This window comes from Tiliqua scincoides, chromosome 7 (assembly GCF_035046505.1).
Source record: "Tiliqua scincoides isolate rTilSci1 chromosome 7, rTilSci1.hap2, whole genome shotgun sequence".
Taxonomy (NCBI): Eukaryota; Metazoa; Chordata; class Lepidosauria; order Squamata; family Scincidae; genus Tiliqua; species Tiliqua scincoides.
Window position 1 is genome coordinate 24,771,353 of NC_089827.1, and position 16,969 is coordinate 24,788,321.

Here is a 16,969-nt window from a genome sequence, read left to right on the forward strand (position 1 = left end):
CAAGGTCAAAATCCGAGCCATAGCAAAGGGTTTACTCTGACCTGCACCTTCTAAATCGCTGGCATAAGTCTGACTGGATCCATGTCAGCTGATCAAGGAAGGGAGGCAAGATATGGCATGTACCATCACCACCAATCCCAGCCCCTTCCGAGACCCGAAGTGTTTTCCCCTGCCCTGTAACACCCCCCTTTCGCACTTCCCCAACCCCTCCACTGCTTACACAGTTTACCTACACATGGAGGCATATACTGGTGCCAGGGGGACGGTGCAAGCCTTGTGACACAGCACAGAGGCACAAAAGGATTATGCTGTTAGTTTCAATGCGTGCAGAGGTCAATCCACAGGGATTCATTATATTCTAGTATTATATTAAGAAAACAGAGATACAGACGGATTGAAAAGTGTTTTTATACATATACAGGTAGGGCCTCTGAATCCACGGATTATGTATTGGTGGATGTGGCTCAATGCAGGTCCCCTGGATCCGCACTGAGCCAGACATAGCTCAACCTGAGCCCTCTGAAGGCAATGGGAGCTGCGCTCTGGTCATCTTCAGAAGGTTTTCTGAAGCCTGCAGAGGCCGCATGCACTTCCCCAGACCTCAGAATGCCTTAGAAGGCATAAAAATGTCACTTCCGGTTTCTCTCAGGAAACCAGAAGTGACTTTTTCGGCCTGAAATGGACATTTAGAAGCCCACAGAGGCCTTATCCACCGTTTTCAGTATCTGCGGTTTTGCTTATCCATGGTTTTTTATATCTGTGGGGGGGTCTGAGAACAGATCCCTTGCAGATATTGAGGTCCTACCTGTAGATGTTAACTCGGTCAGTAGCTGCCATCAACTTTTATAGGTCAAGGAACATGGGCTACAAGCTGGGTCATAACTGAGAGGAGACAACAAAATATGTAACTCATCTCAAAAGTTGTAGCCACTGATTGGGATGGCCCCAGGTGATCTGCTACCCAATGGAAAAACCCTGCTGCTATTGCTGTGTACCCCTCCAAACCACATGGAAGGCCCCCCAATTCCTCATCTTGCTCCTTCCTGACATGGTCCTTTTCAACAAAACAAGAAGTTCAGGATACACTGGGAGCTCCTGCTTTTCCTGTTTTGTTGAAAAGGCCCAACCAATGGATATATTTGTGGATATTTGGAAACCTTTCTTATATACATATAGTGTACGAAATACATAGAGCTTGTTTAAATATCTTTATATTTCCTTTTAAAAGATAGATATATCTTAGTTTCTCTTCATAATGTCTTGAAAACAGATATAGGTGGGTCCTCTGTATTCGTGGATTTAACACCTACGGTTCTGACCTACCGCGGAGCCTTAATCCACAGCCGAGGACCCACTGAATTTCCTTGTTCCAGTTGTGTCCAGGAGCCTTTCTGAGGCTCCGAGAGATGTTTAAACGCCACTTCCAGTTTTTGCCTCTACAGGCCTCAGAAATGTTCTGGTCACATCCCGAGTCCCTATGGACCACAACCCAGGGAACACATTATCTGCAGGTTTCGGTATCTGCAAGGGGTCCAGGAATAGATCCACCGCGGATTCCAAGGTCCCACCCATATATTTTAGTTTCTGTTTATAACCGTTTGTCCTGTTTGTAATTGTATTGTGTTCTCACATGTATTTTTTGTTTCTCCCAAATAAAATGATTTGTGGGAGAAACAAGGAAGGAGATAGATGAGGAAACAATTGATGCCTTTTACACATTTTAAGGTATATGGCAGTAGGAGGAGCGATGTGATGCCCTGCCCACTCACTTGATTTCTTCCTTGTATTGTTACAAGTACAGGCGCGTAACAATGAGAACACATTCACTAGTCCTCCTTGTAAACAAACTTGTCGTTATGTGAACAACCAATACCATCTAGTGGCTGAATGCAGGGCTTATAGCAGGGGTGCCCAAACCCCGGCCCTGGGGCCACTTGCGGCCCTCGAGGTCTCTCAATGCGGCCCTCAGGGAGCCCCTAGTCTCCAATGAGCCTCTGGCCCTCCAGAGATTTGCTGGAGCCCACACTGGCCTGACGCAACTGCTCTCAGTGTGAGGGCAACTGTTTGACCTCTCACGTGAGCTGTGGGATGAGGGCTCCCTCCACTGCTTGTTGTTTCATGTCTGTGATGCAGTAGCAGCAGCAAAGGAAAGGCCAGCCTTGCTTTGTGCAAGGCCTTTTATAGGCCTTGAGCTATTGCAAGACCTTCATTCATTCATAAGTTCATCTTTAATATATTCATTTATGTAAATCTATGTAAATTTATTCAAATTTTAAATGTAAATTAATTCTTTTTTCCCAGCCCCTGACACAGTGTCAGAGAGATGATGTGGCCCTCCTGCCAAAAACTTTGGACACCCCTGGTTTATAGCATCTATAGTGTGTAATTGAATGAAACGTAAGAACCTTGTATTCAAAGCCAATGCAATATATCTGCAAAAGTTTCTAGCAAGTTATTGAATGAAACTGACTAGCTGTAAGAACCTTGTGTTCTTACCTTAGTGAACTATTGTATATGTGATTGGTCGTTAGTCAGAAAGTTGCCAAATGTACTCCTGATCGTATTTACTTTCTCCCATATACAGGTATAACCTAATTATCCATGCATTTTTTACCTAATGCATTTTTCATGCATTTTTCAACCTAATTAACCATGCATGTTGGTTTTATCTCAACATGATGAGAAGGGTCCTTGAAATCAAAGGAAAAAAGATGTTTAACAATAGCCTCATTAATGGGGGAGAGGTAGATAATTCATCAATCATTCTCTCTCCAGGCTCTTAGAACAGCTTCACTCGTAGGCAAGCGACCCCTCCCTTCCCCCTAAGCATGTGACAGAATGCAAGGCATTATCACCTCCTCCATTCTTTCCCTGCACTGGCTCCATGGACGGAAGGGATCGCTGCCTCGGAATGAAGCCTTTCTAAGCACCTGGAGAGAGACAGATTGCCTCAGTGTGCAATACAAAAGGTCAGCAAGGCTGTTTCTAAATCGCTAAGCAAAAAGATATTGTTTTATAAATGGATTTGCTTTAGTGCAATTTTTGCCATCCATGCGAGTTCTGGGAACAGAATCCTAGCTAATACCGAGACTCAGACTGTAGATGAATAGATGATTTTACTCATGTGGGAAAGATACAACATGTTGCACATGGGGATAATGTGAGAGAGGGGGTAAAGCCTGAACACCATCTCTTACTGGAAGTGGCCTGACAATCACCAACCCTTACCCCACTCCAGGGTGTCTGCAATATTAAGAGTACTTATATACCACTTTTCAATAACAGTAGTTCACAAAGTTTACATAGTAAAATATACAGGACTCCCATACACCTAACTTCTACCTAGGATGATAATGGGTCTTAAATTTATTTATGGCTCAGCCCACTGCAACTCCCCATGCAGTGGCACCAGTACAGCACCCACTGCATCCTGCAAGGGAGTTTTGGCTCCGGTGGCCTCCTCAAGGTAAGAACATTTGTTCTCTTCCCCCAGGATAAGCTCCTGCCAGCCCAAAGGGTCTACTTGCAAATCTATGCCAGTATCTATCGCTGGCATCTATGCCAGTATCTATCGCTGGCGAAAGTCCATGTTGAACCAGGAAGGTGGATCAGGCCAAGGAAGAGGGTTCGTATTCAGCAGGCACCACTGCTGCTGAATCCACCCTATTCTTGAACCCATTCCATCCCCTCCTAACACCTGTGCAATCTTACTGTTGATATGGGCATCCGACAGCAGCTGCTCTGCAGAGCTGGCTGCTCACCACTCCCAGCAGCAACCCGCCCATTCACTCCAGAGCATGACCTTTACAATGGCCAGAAAGCACACTGTGCCAACAGAATGTTTGTTTCAGCAGCATAACACTCTGCTAGGATTGGGCAGGTACGTAAGTTAATCAAGAAGATCAGTTCTTTGTTTTCTTGAGGTAGAATGAAACAACCCTGTTAAACCTGTGCTAAACAAGCGTGCATGCTGAAGAGGCACTGACATTTGACTGTTTTCCTATAGCTATTTTTCCTGCAGGCAGTTCATGAAACAATTTAAAGACTTAGTATTGTGTCAATGGTGCTCTATTATTTTAGCACAAATAGCTGTATTTATGTAATTTTAATATTTTCAGATTTATAGTCTTTGGAAGTCTATTGTAAATTACAGCTTATAGAAATTACAATTTAAACTTTAATTTAAATTGTATTCCTGCCCTTTTACTACAGAATTCACAAGTATTCTGTGCTAACAAATATTTTAAATATCATTCAAGACAATATGTAAACACAGATTAACACTACTGAAAGAACAGCATCAAAAATAAACTGACAGATGCAGAACAGCAACAAAACTACAAAAAAAAACCACAACCATCAAGCTATTTAACTTTTGTGTGAACACATGAACTCATGTTGAAATCAAAGGGGACCAAGAAAATGAGAAAGCCCTGTTCCTGGAAGCCACCTACCTATTTCCCCAGATTAGAAACAAAACCCACAAGGATGACCTCAGTAAATAGGCATGTATGTACGTGGGAAAGAAGTCATCTCTCAATGTATATATTACTGCTTGCCTAAAATGTATTTGGAATTACTGCAACAGCATACCTCCACAGGATAATGTTTTTTATAATGATGGGCTTTTCTGTTTCGAAATGTACAGTCACTGGAAGCACGTTCTGCGTTGCGGCGCAAGGAGTATCCAGTGTCTGGCCCTTCCTCGCTTGAAACTTCATCAGACACATTTGCCACTGTTCTGTGAGTGTCCTAGGTCAATTAAAAATTGGTAAAACATTAATCCTATTCTGTTAGTACTGCAGTTAATCCCCATAAATGTTAAGATTATAAAGCAGAACAAGAACAGTATTTTCTCTTGATCAGGTAAATCCTCAAGTAGTGGAAAATAGAATGAACTCAGCAGATACAAAAATTAAAAAGCACAATGTCTTTTTATGTTTGTGTGGCATCCTAGGAATGCTCTTCTGTACATACTTTTCTGTACACTACATATTGAAATCTGGAGTGGGATACACTAGAAACGTCTCCTCCTGTGGGTTTGCTTGCTGATTGACTGCCAAGTTGAAAACATGCGCACGTTTAATTTTGCTTTGATTAATTTTGCTTTGAAGGGTGGTGCACATATGTGTATGAATATGACAGAGAGAGAAAAAATACAAGTACAGGTTGGTTCTGGAACGCCCGCAAATGCAGAAAAACGGTGGATAATGATATCCGCAGTTCGAACGCAGTTGCATACAATCTCTACATGTCTCACTCAAAATGCCTCAGTGAAAACTGGAAGTGCCTGCCATAAGGCTCCGGAAGGCATTTTGAGTTGCAAGGAGACCCTAAGCCCTTAAGATGTGCTAGCTAGACAGTATCAAGCATTTCCATTTATTTCCCCTTCCAGTGGCAATTAAGGGATTTGGGGACGTATCTGGGGGACAGAGGTCCCAAGTTACAGTTGGGGGGGGGGAGGAACAGACCCAGGCACTTCAATTTATTTTTAAAACAGCAGCATGACTTTGGATAGTAGGTGAAAGACAGCAACAGCGAGAGGGCAGGGTTGTTGCCTTCAAACTGTTTGTGGGCTTCCAAGGTGCAATTGGTTGGCTGCTGTAGGAAACAGGATGGTAGATCGGATAGACCTTTGATCTGGGGCCCCAGTCAGAATAAATTGTTTGCTCACAAGTAATTGCAGCAACTTATTAAATCAATCATCCTCTAAGAGCACCTGCTCAAAGACATGGTTTGTTGAATATGTTTTACACAGTATCTTAATATTGAGTATAAAAGATAAAGAACTGCCAGTAATCACATAAAGAATACTTCTATTTTCTTTGTCTCCTATTATTTATTTCAAATATTCCAAAGCCAAGGATACAGTCTCACTGAGTTCAATGGGGCTTACTCCCAAGGAACGGCTAACAGGCCTTAAGCATCATGAATAAGCATAATAGCAAGACAAGCATCTTTCACGATGAACCATCCCTAACCCACAAAAGCATTCCAGAGAAGTTGGTTTGGCATAACGAATATCTGATCATCTTAATTGTACAAATCTACAAATCTATGGCACATGTATGTACATCTATGGTACATCTACAAATCTATGGTAAGGCCACACCTGGAGTATTGTGTCCAGATCTGGTCGCCGCATCTAAAAAAAGACACAGTGGAAATGGAAAAGGTGCAAAAGAGAGCAACTAAGATGATTACGGGGCTGGGGCACCTTCCTTATGAGGAAAGGCTATGGTGTTTGGGCCTCTTCAGCCTAGAAAAGAGACGCCTGAGGGGGGACATGATTGAGACATACAAAATTATGCAGGGGATGGACAGAGTGGATAGGGAGATGCTCTTTACACTCTCACATAACACATCCACTAAAATTGAGTGTTGGGAGAGTTAGAACAGACAAGAGAAAATATTTCTTTACTCAGCATGTGGTTGGTCTGTGGAACTCCTTGCCACAGGATGTGGTGACGGCATCTGGCCTGGACGCCTTTAAAAGGAGATTGGACAAGTTTCTGGAGGAAAAATCCATTATGGGGTACAAGCCATGATGTGTATGCGCAACCTCCTGATTTCAGAAATGGGCTATGTCAGAAGGCCAGATGTAAGGGAGGGCACCAGGATGAGGTCTCTTGTTATCTGGTGTGCTCCCTGGGGCCGCTGTGAGATACAGGAAGTTGGACTAGATGGGCCTATGGCCTGATCCAGTGGGGCTGTTCTTATGTTCTTAATTGCCAAGACAGAATGCACAGTTTAGCAGGTTTTTACTGATGTTACAACATTTGCCATATTGTCCATGCACCCTACTCCAATAACCAGGTGGAATACAAAGCTTGGGAGAAAATGGCACCTTATTTTGCATATGGTCACATGAAGATGGGAAAAACCTGAATCAAAAAGTGCCTTGAATTTTCCTTCCCCTCAAGTGTGGTGACTAACTTTAGGGGAAAAGCAGTTGACTGCCTATTCACCAGGAAGGACATCCCCTCTGATTGAAAGCTAAGTTCCCATCAAGGATTGTCCATGCCAAATAGAAGTACACAGGTAATTTTCGAGAGGCCTTGCAGCTTTATCACCTACCCAGATTGTCTTTGGTTAGGTGCACTTTTTCCCCTTTTTCAAATGCACCTGGTCAGTTTGGTCATATTTTCCCAGGCCTGGGGGACAGGAGTAGGGATTTCGGTATGCACCCTGAGGTATGCAAAAGTCAATAAGTGAACTAGTAGTAGTAGTAGTAGTTCTCTTCAGGAGAATAGTGCTCTTCAGAAGCTGCCCAGCTTGTTAAGGCTGGTTGGTGAACCCTGACTTGGATTGCAGAGGCTAACTCAAAGGCTGCCTGGCTTTGGGGAGTCTGTGTAGTCCAGCTACCTTAAACCTTCATGGTTGGCATTGAAGCTCCAGCCATCTAACTTGTAGCTTGGAGTCAGGATGGACTGCCTGCATTGGGGAAATAGACGGTCTTTACTGTTTCCCCATAGTTAACAGCCCACACCTTCATACGTAGGAGTTTCAGTTTGCCCACTGCAGGTTCTCATTTCTGATTGGTATTCAACCCAAACCTCTCTCACTCATGATTACTAGGGGACTCATGGGCAACTGAATCATAAAGGACTTCATTCTATTTAGTCAAGCCAAAAAATGAGTTCCCTTTCGGGTTTTCTACTTTCAGGCCTGCGGGACAGGAATAGGGATTTCATTGTGCACCCTGATGTAGATTAGACCAGTGATTCTTGAATATTTTAGCACCAGGACCCACTTTTTAAAACACTTTATCAGGATCCACATAGCTTTATGATACTTAAAAAGTTTCACCTTACCAACTGCTCGTCTGTTTTTATTCTTTTTATGCTGCCTTCTGGAGCATTTGTTGAGCTTCAAGTTCATCAGATTAAGACTATTCTTGAGACCTTGCATTCGCCATGCCTTTGATAGGAGCCTAAGCATGTTTACTTATCTGCAAGGGCCACTCCATTTTTATTTTAATAGGGCTCAATACATTTTCATTCTCAGCTTGGCGGGGACGACTTGATGGAGAATTGTGGGCAAAATAGGCTTTTGGTCTAACAAATATATGGCAAATATAAATTTGAAAATGTTGAAATTGAGCCATTGAAAACAATCTAGAAGGAAAAATTAAACACTTACTTTGTGGTGACTGGGATTATTGTATGTACTTCTGACTGTCCCTGTGCTCCAACATGTCTCTTCTGATCTAACAACGTCACAGTGGGGCTCATGGGACTGTAAACCATCTTCATTGCTTTTCCCTGTCTTTTTTCCATCAAGGGAAACGTACCCGTTGTCAGTTTCTGTTGACTTATCTATTGAATTTTTTGTTTTCTTTGCTCTACATATCAAACATATAAAAAGTGATTCATTTAATGCATATGAAGAGTTCATCTTTCCCTTTCTCTCAAATTGCTACAACAAAAAGCAAGAATACTCATATATTAAATTTAACATTTAGCATTTGAACTGAGTCTGTTTAGCCTATAAAACTCCAAAAAAGAACTTACATTTTAGCCTACAGAACACCCCAAAGGGATTTATATTTTACTTCTTCAAGACATATAAGTAGGAGTTTGAAAAACAATAATATTTTACTCAGAAGTAAGCCCATTGTGTTTAGTAAGGCTGTAATCCTATCTTACTCACCAGAAATGAACACCTCTACATATAAAGCTATTTGCCAAAGTCAACTGCAAAGGCTGAAGGCAGTATGTTCCTTAAACATAGTTTTGGCTTTATCATATGAACATGCTACTTCTTTAATGCTGCTTTCTAAGACTAACAAAGAGTATCATTGTGGCCTTCGAACAGGAATTGTTGCATCTTCTGTGACTAATCTTTGTTTGCTACTCTTTGCTGTTAGATTTCTAAGTAATGAAAAGTTAAGGCCTCTATATGCAGCATAATCTCAACAGAAGGACAAAAGAAAATTCATCTCTGTAAGAAACTGGATAGATGCAAGCAAGGAACCCAAGAATGTTTGCTATTTTTTTTTTAATAATGGAAAAGATGATTATGCATGACATGGGTGGAGAAAGATAAACAGCAAGACTATTTTGTTTAGTTGTTTGCATATGCTTATAGTTACTTAGGGGAACCCCCCCCCATTCCTCCTTAACTTACAATGTGGAAAATGAACCCTTCTCAACCCCATGAGCAAAATATTATGGACTTGAATCCAAAGATGTGATAATGTTAGCAGAAAGCACATTTGATCCTGCAAGATAGTGGAGTCTATGTTTGCCGTATCCACCTATTACCTAGAGCAGGGGTGCTCAATAGGTGGATCGTGATCTACCGGTAGATCGCGAGGCAAACTGAGTAGATCGCGGAGTGCCGACCCCCCCCTTCAGGTGCCTCTGGGAGGAAACGCCGGGAGTAAGGCCCATTGTACTCAATGGGGCTTACTCCCAGGTAAGTGTGGCTAGGATTGCCGCCTCACAGCCTAATCCTAGGCATGTCTACTCAGGAGTAAATCCTGTTATACTCAGTGGGGCTCAAGGTACACCAACATACATTGTACACATAAATGTTATATGTTATGATGGTGTGAACATTGTAAAAAAAACTCTGGTAGATCTCCGGGCCTTGCTGGGTTTCAAAGTAGCTCTCGAGCCAAAAAAGTGTGAGCACCCCTGACCTAGAGCCAACTGCACCCCATGAAAAGCTGCTCCCAAGGGTTAGAAGGCCCTCTAGAACAGTATGGTAAGTGGCACCACAAGGCTGCAATAGAACAGGAAAACTGGCAAAAATTGCCTTTCTGCAAAAGAACTTTCTGCTTATTTGGATTCTCAAGTAACAGCAACTAAAACTGTTGTGGACTTGAATACACGTTGACTACAAGGATGAGAAACTGCACCAGAAAAGAGTAGCGAAGTCTGCACAAAAGACTAATAATTTTAGAGCAGTGTTTCTCAAACTCTGGGTCAGGACCCACTAAGTGGGTTGTGAGCCAATTTCAGGTGGGTCCCCATTCATTTCAATATTTTATTTTTAATATATTAGACTTGATGCTACCATGATTTGGGGAAATGTTACAGACCTGCACTTTTAACAAGCTACTATATATTCTTTTAACAATGACAGTCAATGGGACTTACTCTTGGCTCAGTGTGGGTAAGACTGCATCCTAGGACTGTTAAAAATTTTCCAGCTTGATGATGTCACTTTCGGTCACGACATCATTTCTGGTGGGCCCTGACAGATTATCATTCTAAAAAGTGGGTCCCAGTGCTAAATGTGTGAGAACCACTGTTCTACAGCAGGAGTGTCCAAACCTTTTGACAGGAGGGCCACATCATCTCTCTGACACTGTGTCAGGGGCCGGGGAAAAAAAGAATTAATGTACATTTCAAATTTGAATAAATTTTCATAAATAAATATATTAGAGATTGAATTTATATGAATGAATGAAGGTCTTGCAGTAACTCAAAGCTTATAAAAAGCCTTGCACAAAGCAAGACCAGCCTTTCCTTTGCTGCTGCATCACAGATGTGAAATAGCAAGTAGTGGAGGGAGCCCTCATCCCACAGCTCAAGCAAGAGGTTGAACAGTTGGCCATCACACAGATGGTGAGCAGTTGCGTCAGACCAGCATGGGCTCCAGCAAGTCTCCAAAGGGCCAGAGGCTGGGGGCTCCCTGCGGGCCGGATTGGGAGTCCTCAAGGGCCACAAGTGGCCCCAGGGCCGGGGTTTGGGCATCCCTGTTCTAGAGGGTTAATTCTCAAAGTTAACTCATTTTGTTTAATGTGTTAAAAAAAAACTATGCTTCTTGATTTTGCTGTATATTATTCAATACATTTTGTCACTAATAAGCTACCATGCGAGTCCTGTCAAGAGATAGGAAGCAGGGAGGAATTTTAATTAAGAGAGCATCTGCTAGCAGGTGAATAGTCTGAATCAAGAGACAGTAGTAACAAGATGACAGTATCAAGACAGTATCAAGATGACAGTATCAAGACGACAGTAGTAACAGAACTCCTGTTGACAGGGTCCTTGTATGAAAGACCAATATCTCTTGCTTCTACTGTCCTTTAGTCCAGGGGTCTCCAAACATTTTGGCCAGAGGACCACATCAAATATCTAGTGCGGTGTGGAGGGCCAGAAAAAAAATTTAAATATAAAATTTAAATAAATAAGAGATGGAACATAGATGAGTGAATAAATGAATGAATGGGCTCATTAATTCAATTTCTCTGGCCCTCAGAAGATCCTCCAGACACAATCAGAGCAAAGTTCTGGTCACGTTCAGTTGAGTGGGCCAGAGGCTTTTGGGGGACAAGAGGTTGGCCGCGGGCCAGAAAGAGGTTTGCTGTGGGCCACATCTGGCCCTGGGGTCTTTGAAGACCCCTGCTTTAGTCCCACTAACACTTCTGATGTGAATAAGCTCCCTAAAGGGACTTATGGATCCAGGGCTGAAAGTCAGGGAAAGTACATGAAAGGAACTAGGTGCCTTTCATTCATTTTTGCAGGATTATTGCCAAGTGTAGAATAATGTTTTCTGATGTTTTAACAATGTTTCCATGTACTTTTGGGTAGGGTGCATGTTGTAGCAATAGTTTTATTTGTTGGTACTTTAATAGCCCAATTCTATGCTACACTGGAACTAGTGTTCCACACTTCCTTGCATCATAAATGCTGTTACAGAAGAGCACATAGTCATGTGCTTCTGGGCTACTGCTGTAGCTGCCAAAGAGCACCATGTGCCAGGAAAGGCCCCACCAACATCAGTAAGCTTCCTGTTAATGTTCTCAGACTCATCCCTCTAGTATGCAGGCTTCCTGCTCGCTTGTCTATAAGCTTCATGCTTATAGTGATCAGTAAAAGTAAGACATGTTCATCCTTGGCACTACTAAAAACAAAGTTAAATGGAAGTTCTTATCTTGGATCCAAGTAATATACAGCTGTCCCTTGTTATCTGCAGAGGTTCCATCCCACAAACAGATAAAGAAATTCACAGATTTCAGGTTCCCTAAACCTCCGAACTCGACTGGAGCTCTGGTTTGGTAGCCCTTCTGAGGCACACAGAGGCCACGCGCAACCAGCTGCAGTATCTGCGCTGAGGGTTACAGAATGGCAGTTTAGCCCCCCCAACAAACAGTGACTTTTTTGCCCTTGTAAGGCATTGAGGCTTAAGGAGGATGCAGTGCCTCAGAATGCCTTGTAAGGGCAAAAAACCTTTTTTTTTTTTTTTTGCCTAAAAAGCCATTCTGGAGGCTGCAGAGGCTGCGGGCAATCGCACACAACCTCCGTAGACTTCAGAAGGGCCTCTGGCTTGTGTGTGTGCGCGCGCGCGAGAGAGAGAGACAGAGAGAGAGAGAGATTTAAAAATCATTCCTGTACTATGTACTATCTAGAACTCCACCAACACAGAAAAGCACATACCAGATTAAAGCAAATTTGCTCCACACAAAGCCAGAAGCAGTATTTTCTACATTAGCAATTATAGTAGAAGACGAATAGAGAAATAGCATGAAGCTTTGAACAGCCAAGTTCTAAGGCTGCAAGTAGAGCCTTCTAATGAAGGAAAATAAAAATAACCAGTGCGCTGCCATTTTTAAACAATAACTAGAATCCACTATTTTGACGCATTTTGATTTTGGAAAAAAAGAGCTTCAAGTCATAGTTGTTTAACTGATATACCGTATTTATCGGCGTATAACACGCACAGGCGTATAACACGCATCTTCATTTTAAGAGGGAAATTTCAGGAAAAAAATAAGGGTAGCTCAGAACTTTTTTTTATTAATATTATTACCACATATAAGGTAAATAATGTAAAAGGACAGTAAAAGCAACTGTTTTAACAAAAGAAACTTGGATATTTTGTTTTTACAAAAGTTTACTCAGAAATCACTATCTGGGAAACCAAGAAACTCTTCATCTTCACTGCTATCTTCAAAATCGCAATGAACACTGCTGCTTTCACTGCTACTATCTTCATAAATCAGCTCATCTTCTTCACCATCCAAAGCATTACTTATGCCACCTCACCTCAATCCCTCCCCCTCCCCTCCCCAAAGAAAGGGTCTCCACTTACCATATTCATCAGCTGCCAGCGGCTGTGATAATATGCGGCGGGCGCAGCGCTGACATCACGTCACGACGCTGCGCCGCCGCTAGGCACTATTGGGAACGGGATCCCTTAAAGAGGATTCCGTTCCCTGGACATCGGCGTATAACACGCATACATCATTTGCCCCCTATTTTCAGGGGGAAAAAGTGCGTGTTATACGCCGATAAATACGGTACTTTTTAAATTATGACTCCAAGTTTAGTGGATTATCCTTCCGTTGGCAATCTTTCATTCTCTCACCCTGTATTGTATTCTAGTGTCAGGATATTTTAAGAACAGAAAGCTCATTTAAATGGTTGAGACTGGGGTGGCAACAGTGATCTACAGGAGGGACTACAGTATCCACTTATTTGACTTGCCACTGATACCGCGTTCCTTTAACAAGGAAAAAAAGGACCAAAATCCAATTTCCTTCCCTCAAACTGCACCAGCTGCAAGCTTAAGGAAACGTCAAATTATCCAAGTTAACTACAAGGATTTTTTTTTCCTCATTCCATGCCATGACGAAGAAAGAGCTGAGCTTTCAAAAGGCTATTTTTGATGATAGATGCTGCAAGAAATTGCTACAGGGTGTGGAAGTTATGAACATTTAGTGATTGCACAATCGGACCTCTGTTGTTGTGAACATGTTGCATAACCAAATAAGCCTTAAAGATCAGTATTCCTGGACTTTCAAGACATATTACACAGTGAAAAATATCAGGTACTTTATGTTAATTAAAAAGGGATGGGAACTCCTATTGCTTAAAGTGTTTAAATACCTGCCAGAAGCTACATACACTTCTTAGAAACTATAATGAAAGTTTCTAGAAAACAGCATAATCATTTGTAAGTACAGTTATGACAAACATTAGCAGAATGACACTGAATGTACATGTAGAAAACTGCACTATCCCTTTTCCTATTTTTTTTTATAATAATAATTGAACAGAGATCTCTTGAAATATTTCCAATGAATTTTTAAGGAATTAATAATGTTTAATCAGATTTATAGTTCAAAGAAAAATTCATAATTATTTTCTTCTTCACATTTTATATTAGATGAACTACGTAGTCTGCACTAACAAAGCTTGCCTTTGTTTGAATCCTATTTAGAGCAAACATCTCTGTACTGCTTTTACCTAAAGAACCATAAACTGCAACATGGAGATACTTCATTTCAGAAATGGACATGGCTTCAGTGGGTGGGGAATGTCAAGTACAAACAGAGGGCCCAATTCTATCTGACCTTATGCTACCAGATCTCACAATCCACTACCATAAGGCCTATGCCACTGGAACAGTTTGCGCTCTGCTGCTCTGTGGGCTGCTGCTGCCAGCACAAAGTTACAGAGGCTACACACAGGCAACACTGATCCACAGAATCTCCAGTTTTGCTGGTAAGTCAGTGGTGCTGCACATTATGGGCCAGCAAGGAATAAGATCGGGTTTTTATACTACTAAGCAATTGCTGTTGCAAATAGATTTGAGTGAAATCTCCATATATGCACAATTAGTAATTTGAAGGAAAAATCCTCTACTATTATTGTCGTCTATTAGTCTTTCCTCTCTCTGTTAATGTTAGAAAACATGGTTAATGTCAGAAAGAGAAATCACTGTCATTGACTAAATTATTGCATGAAATTGATGGTTCTATTCTACTGGCAAAATTCATTGCTTTTTGCTATCAGAAAGAAGGTGAAGATTCCAATATCAAATGCAGTTAGTCTGCTTTTACTACAACCAGTGAGATGGTCTTCAGTACAAACACTAGCCAGCTGAGTCATAATGAATGAGCAGATTGTCCTTTTTCATCTCTGAATTTCCAGCCCTCTATAACCTTTTAAGTTTCTCTACAAAGACATGTCTTCTGGAGTGTATGGTCTTGTTCATATCATCCTGTCGATACCATCAGGATTTTTTCCAACCATCCACACCACACTCTGAATCAAGACTTAGGTCCACATCAGTTTAAAATTCTAGATTCCACCCTGCCACACACTATACTAAGGGTGTCAAACAAAAGGCCTGCAGGCCAGATGCAGTGCCTAGTAGCTCTTTATCAAGCCCCCATTATAACTGGGTTTTTCCAGAGTTGCCCTTTCAGCAGTGCTGCTTCTTCTGAGACTCTGAGAGGGAGAGACAGAAGAAGGCCTCAGAAGGGAAGGAATGCTAGGGGGAGGGGCTGACCAAGAGGGTGTGAGAAGAAGACCCTGCTAAGGAACCGGGAGATTCCAATTATCATGTAGACTGCCCATTCAGCAGCAACACTTCTGCCAAAGCATCACTTTGCAGAGCACCTCTCAGTTGCTCAGCTGCAAAGTGAAAGCAGAAGCAGCACTTCTAAAAGGGTGCCCATGTGATGATTGGACTTTCCCGTATCTTGAATATATGGTCAAGATGTGCTTAGTTTCTATCATTTGCAGCTGATAAGAACCAAGCACTTATTCCTGGCCAGCATCTGTTTAATGACATCACTTCCTGCTTAATGATGTCACTTCTGGCCCTCAGTAGGCACCAGGAATGCTGTTCAACCCACTATATGAAATAATATCCCTGTACTAAACAATATCAAGAACCTTTCTCCCACAACACAGCCATGCAAATATCCAGGACATCTCGGGGGGGGGGGGGGGGAGTGAACCCAACATTACAGGTGAATCCTGGTTTAGACAGGTTGAAACCAACTGCACTAGTGAACTGTCAATACAATAACATCAAAAACAGACTAGGGCTTCAGTCCTGTACATACTTTCTTGATAGTAAGCACCACTGAACACAGTGGAGTTCACTTCTGACTATATATGCCTAGAATTGTGGTGTAAGGAAACTTATGGTGAAAGACAACAAGAAGTCTTAGAAGAATAGTACCTGCAGATTGGTTTTCTTGATTGTTGGCATTTGTTGTACAGTGTTATTTTTGAGTCATCCATCTCTATACATCTAATTTGATTTTTTTTTAGTGCAGTCTAAGTAAGATTTGCCACAGTAAGGAAAACAAATGTCACACATTCTAGAACATGCTGCTAAGGTTACATAAAGAGAGTTATAAATCACAGACCTCAGATGGGCTGAAGTGGATGCACAGAAGAATGCTGGAAGTATAGATAAATGTTTACTTTGTCAGAAAAGGGATAGTGCACGTTTAAAACAAACAAAGCCCTGAATAAAATACAAACCCGGATAAAAAGAAAACGGCATGCCAGATATCTCTGAAGACAGCGCCAATACTGAAAGAGGTGCTTGGGCCGTAGCTCTGCACTGTTCCTTCCTGTGTGTTATCTGTGGTACTAGAGCCATCTCCTTCCCTGTGTACTTCTAAATGTGCTGCTTTCCTTAATTTCCTTCATCAGAAGAGATTAAAATTGGAAGGTATCTTGTAAGTGTCATTGACTAGCACTGCAACACAGTCAGCTTTCTCATAAGCATGCAAAGAAAACTTTTATATCCAGCCATCACCTTTGGGTTAATACATACTTGGTTATTCTGCACATTAGAAAAATTAAATTTTATTATAATCTTTTCTATCTTCCATACTGACTATACGTGTTTCTCCGAATGGAAGAATTTTGATCGCAATGTAAATTCATTTCCCATTATGCATTTTAAGCTCTTTTAACTAATCACTATTGAAATTAGGAGCAGTGCCTGTTTTTGCACCCTTTTTAGTTCAACTATCTGTTTAACAGTAAAAGATACTGATCTGAACTGGGTACAGTTTCATAACATTTCACAACTGTATTTGCAGGATAACCATTCCAATATTTAAGAAATACAGTAACATTTCATTAGAAGATCACATACAAATAAAAGGAATTTCAAAGTTTAATAAAAATATGAACACCATCCAGTTTTTTAAAGACCATAACTTAGAATTTTAAACAAAAGCTTTCCAAAAATACAGATTTTT

The 16,969-nt window shown here is 41.5% G+C and overlaps 1 protein-coding gene across 3 annotated transcripts in view; it reads right to left on the reverse strand.

Moving 5' to 3' along the window:
- Nucleotides 1-16,969, reverse strand: part of PHTF2 (putative homeodomain transcription factor 2) — a 114,537-nt gene that overhangs the window by 24,623 nt on the left and 72,945 nt on the right. For 2 of the 3 annotated variants that reach the window (XM_066633097.1, XM_066633098.1), the window contains exons 7-9: nucleotides 16,239-16,403; nucleotides 8,143-8,344; nucleotides 4,594-4,752 (exon numbers count right to left, since the gene is read on the reverse strand). In XM_066633097.1, the coding sequence (XP_066489194.1) occupies nucleotides 4,594-4,752; nucleotides 8,143-8,344; nucleotides 16,239-16,403 (526 nt within the window). The remainder of the gene's footprint in view (nucleotides 1-4,593; nucleotides 4,753-8,142; nucleotides 8,345-16,238; nucleotides 16,404-16,969) is intronic. The other variant, XM_066633099.1, reaches the window with a different exon arrangement.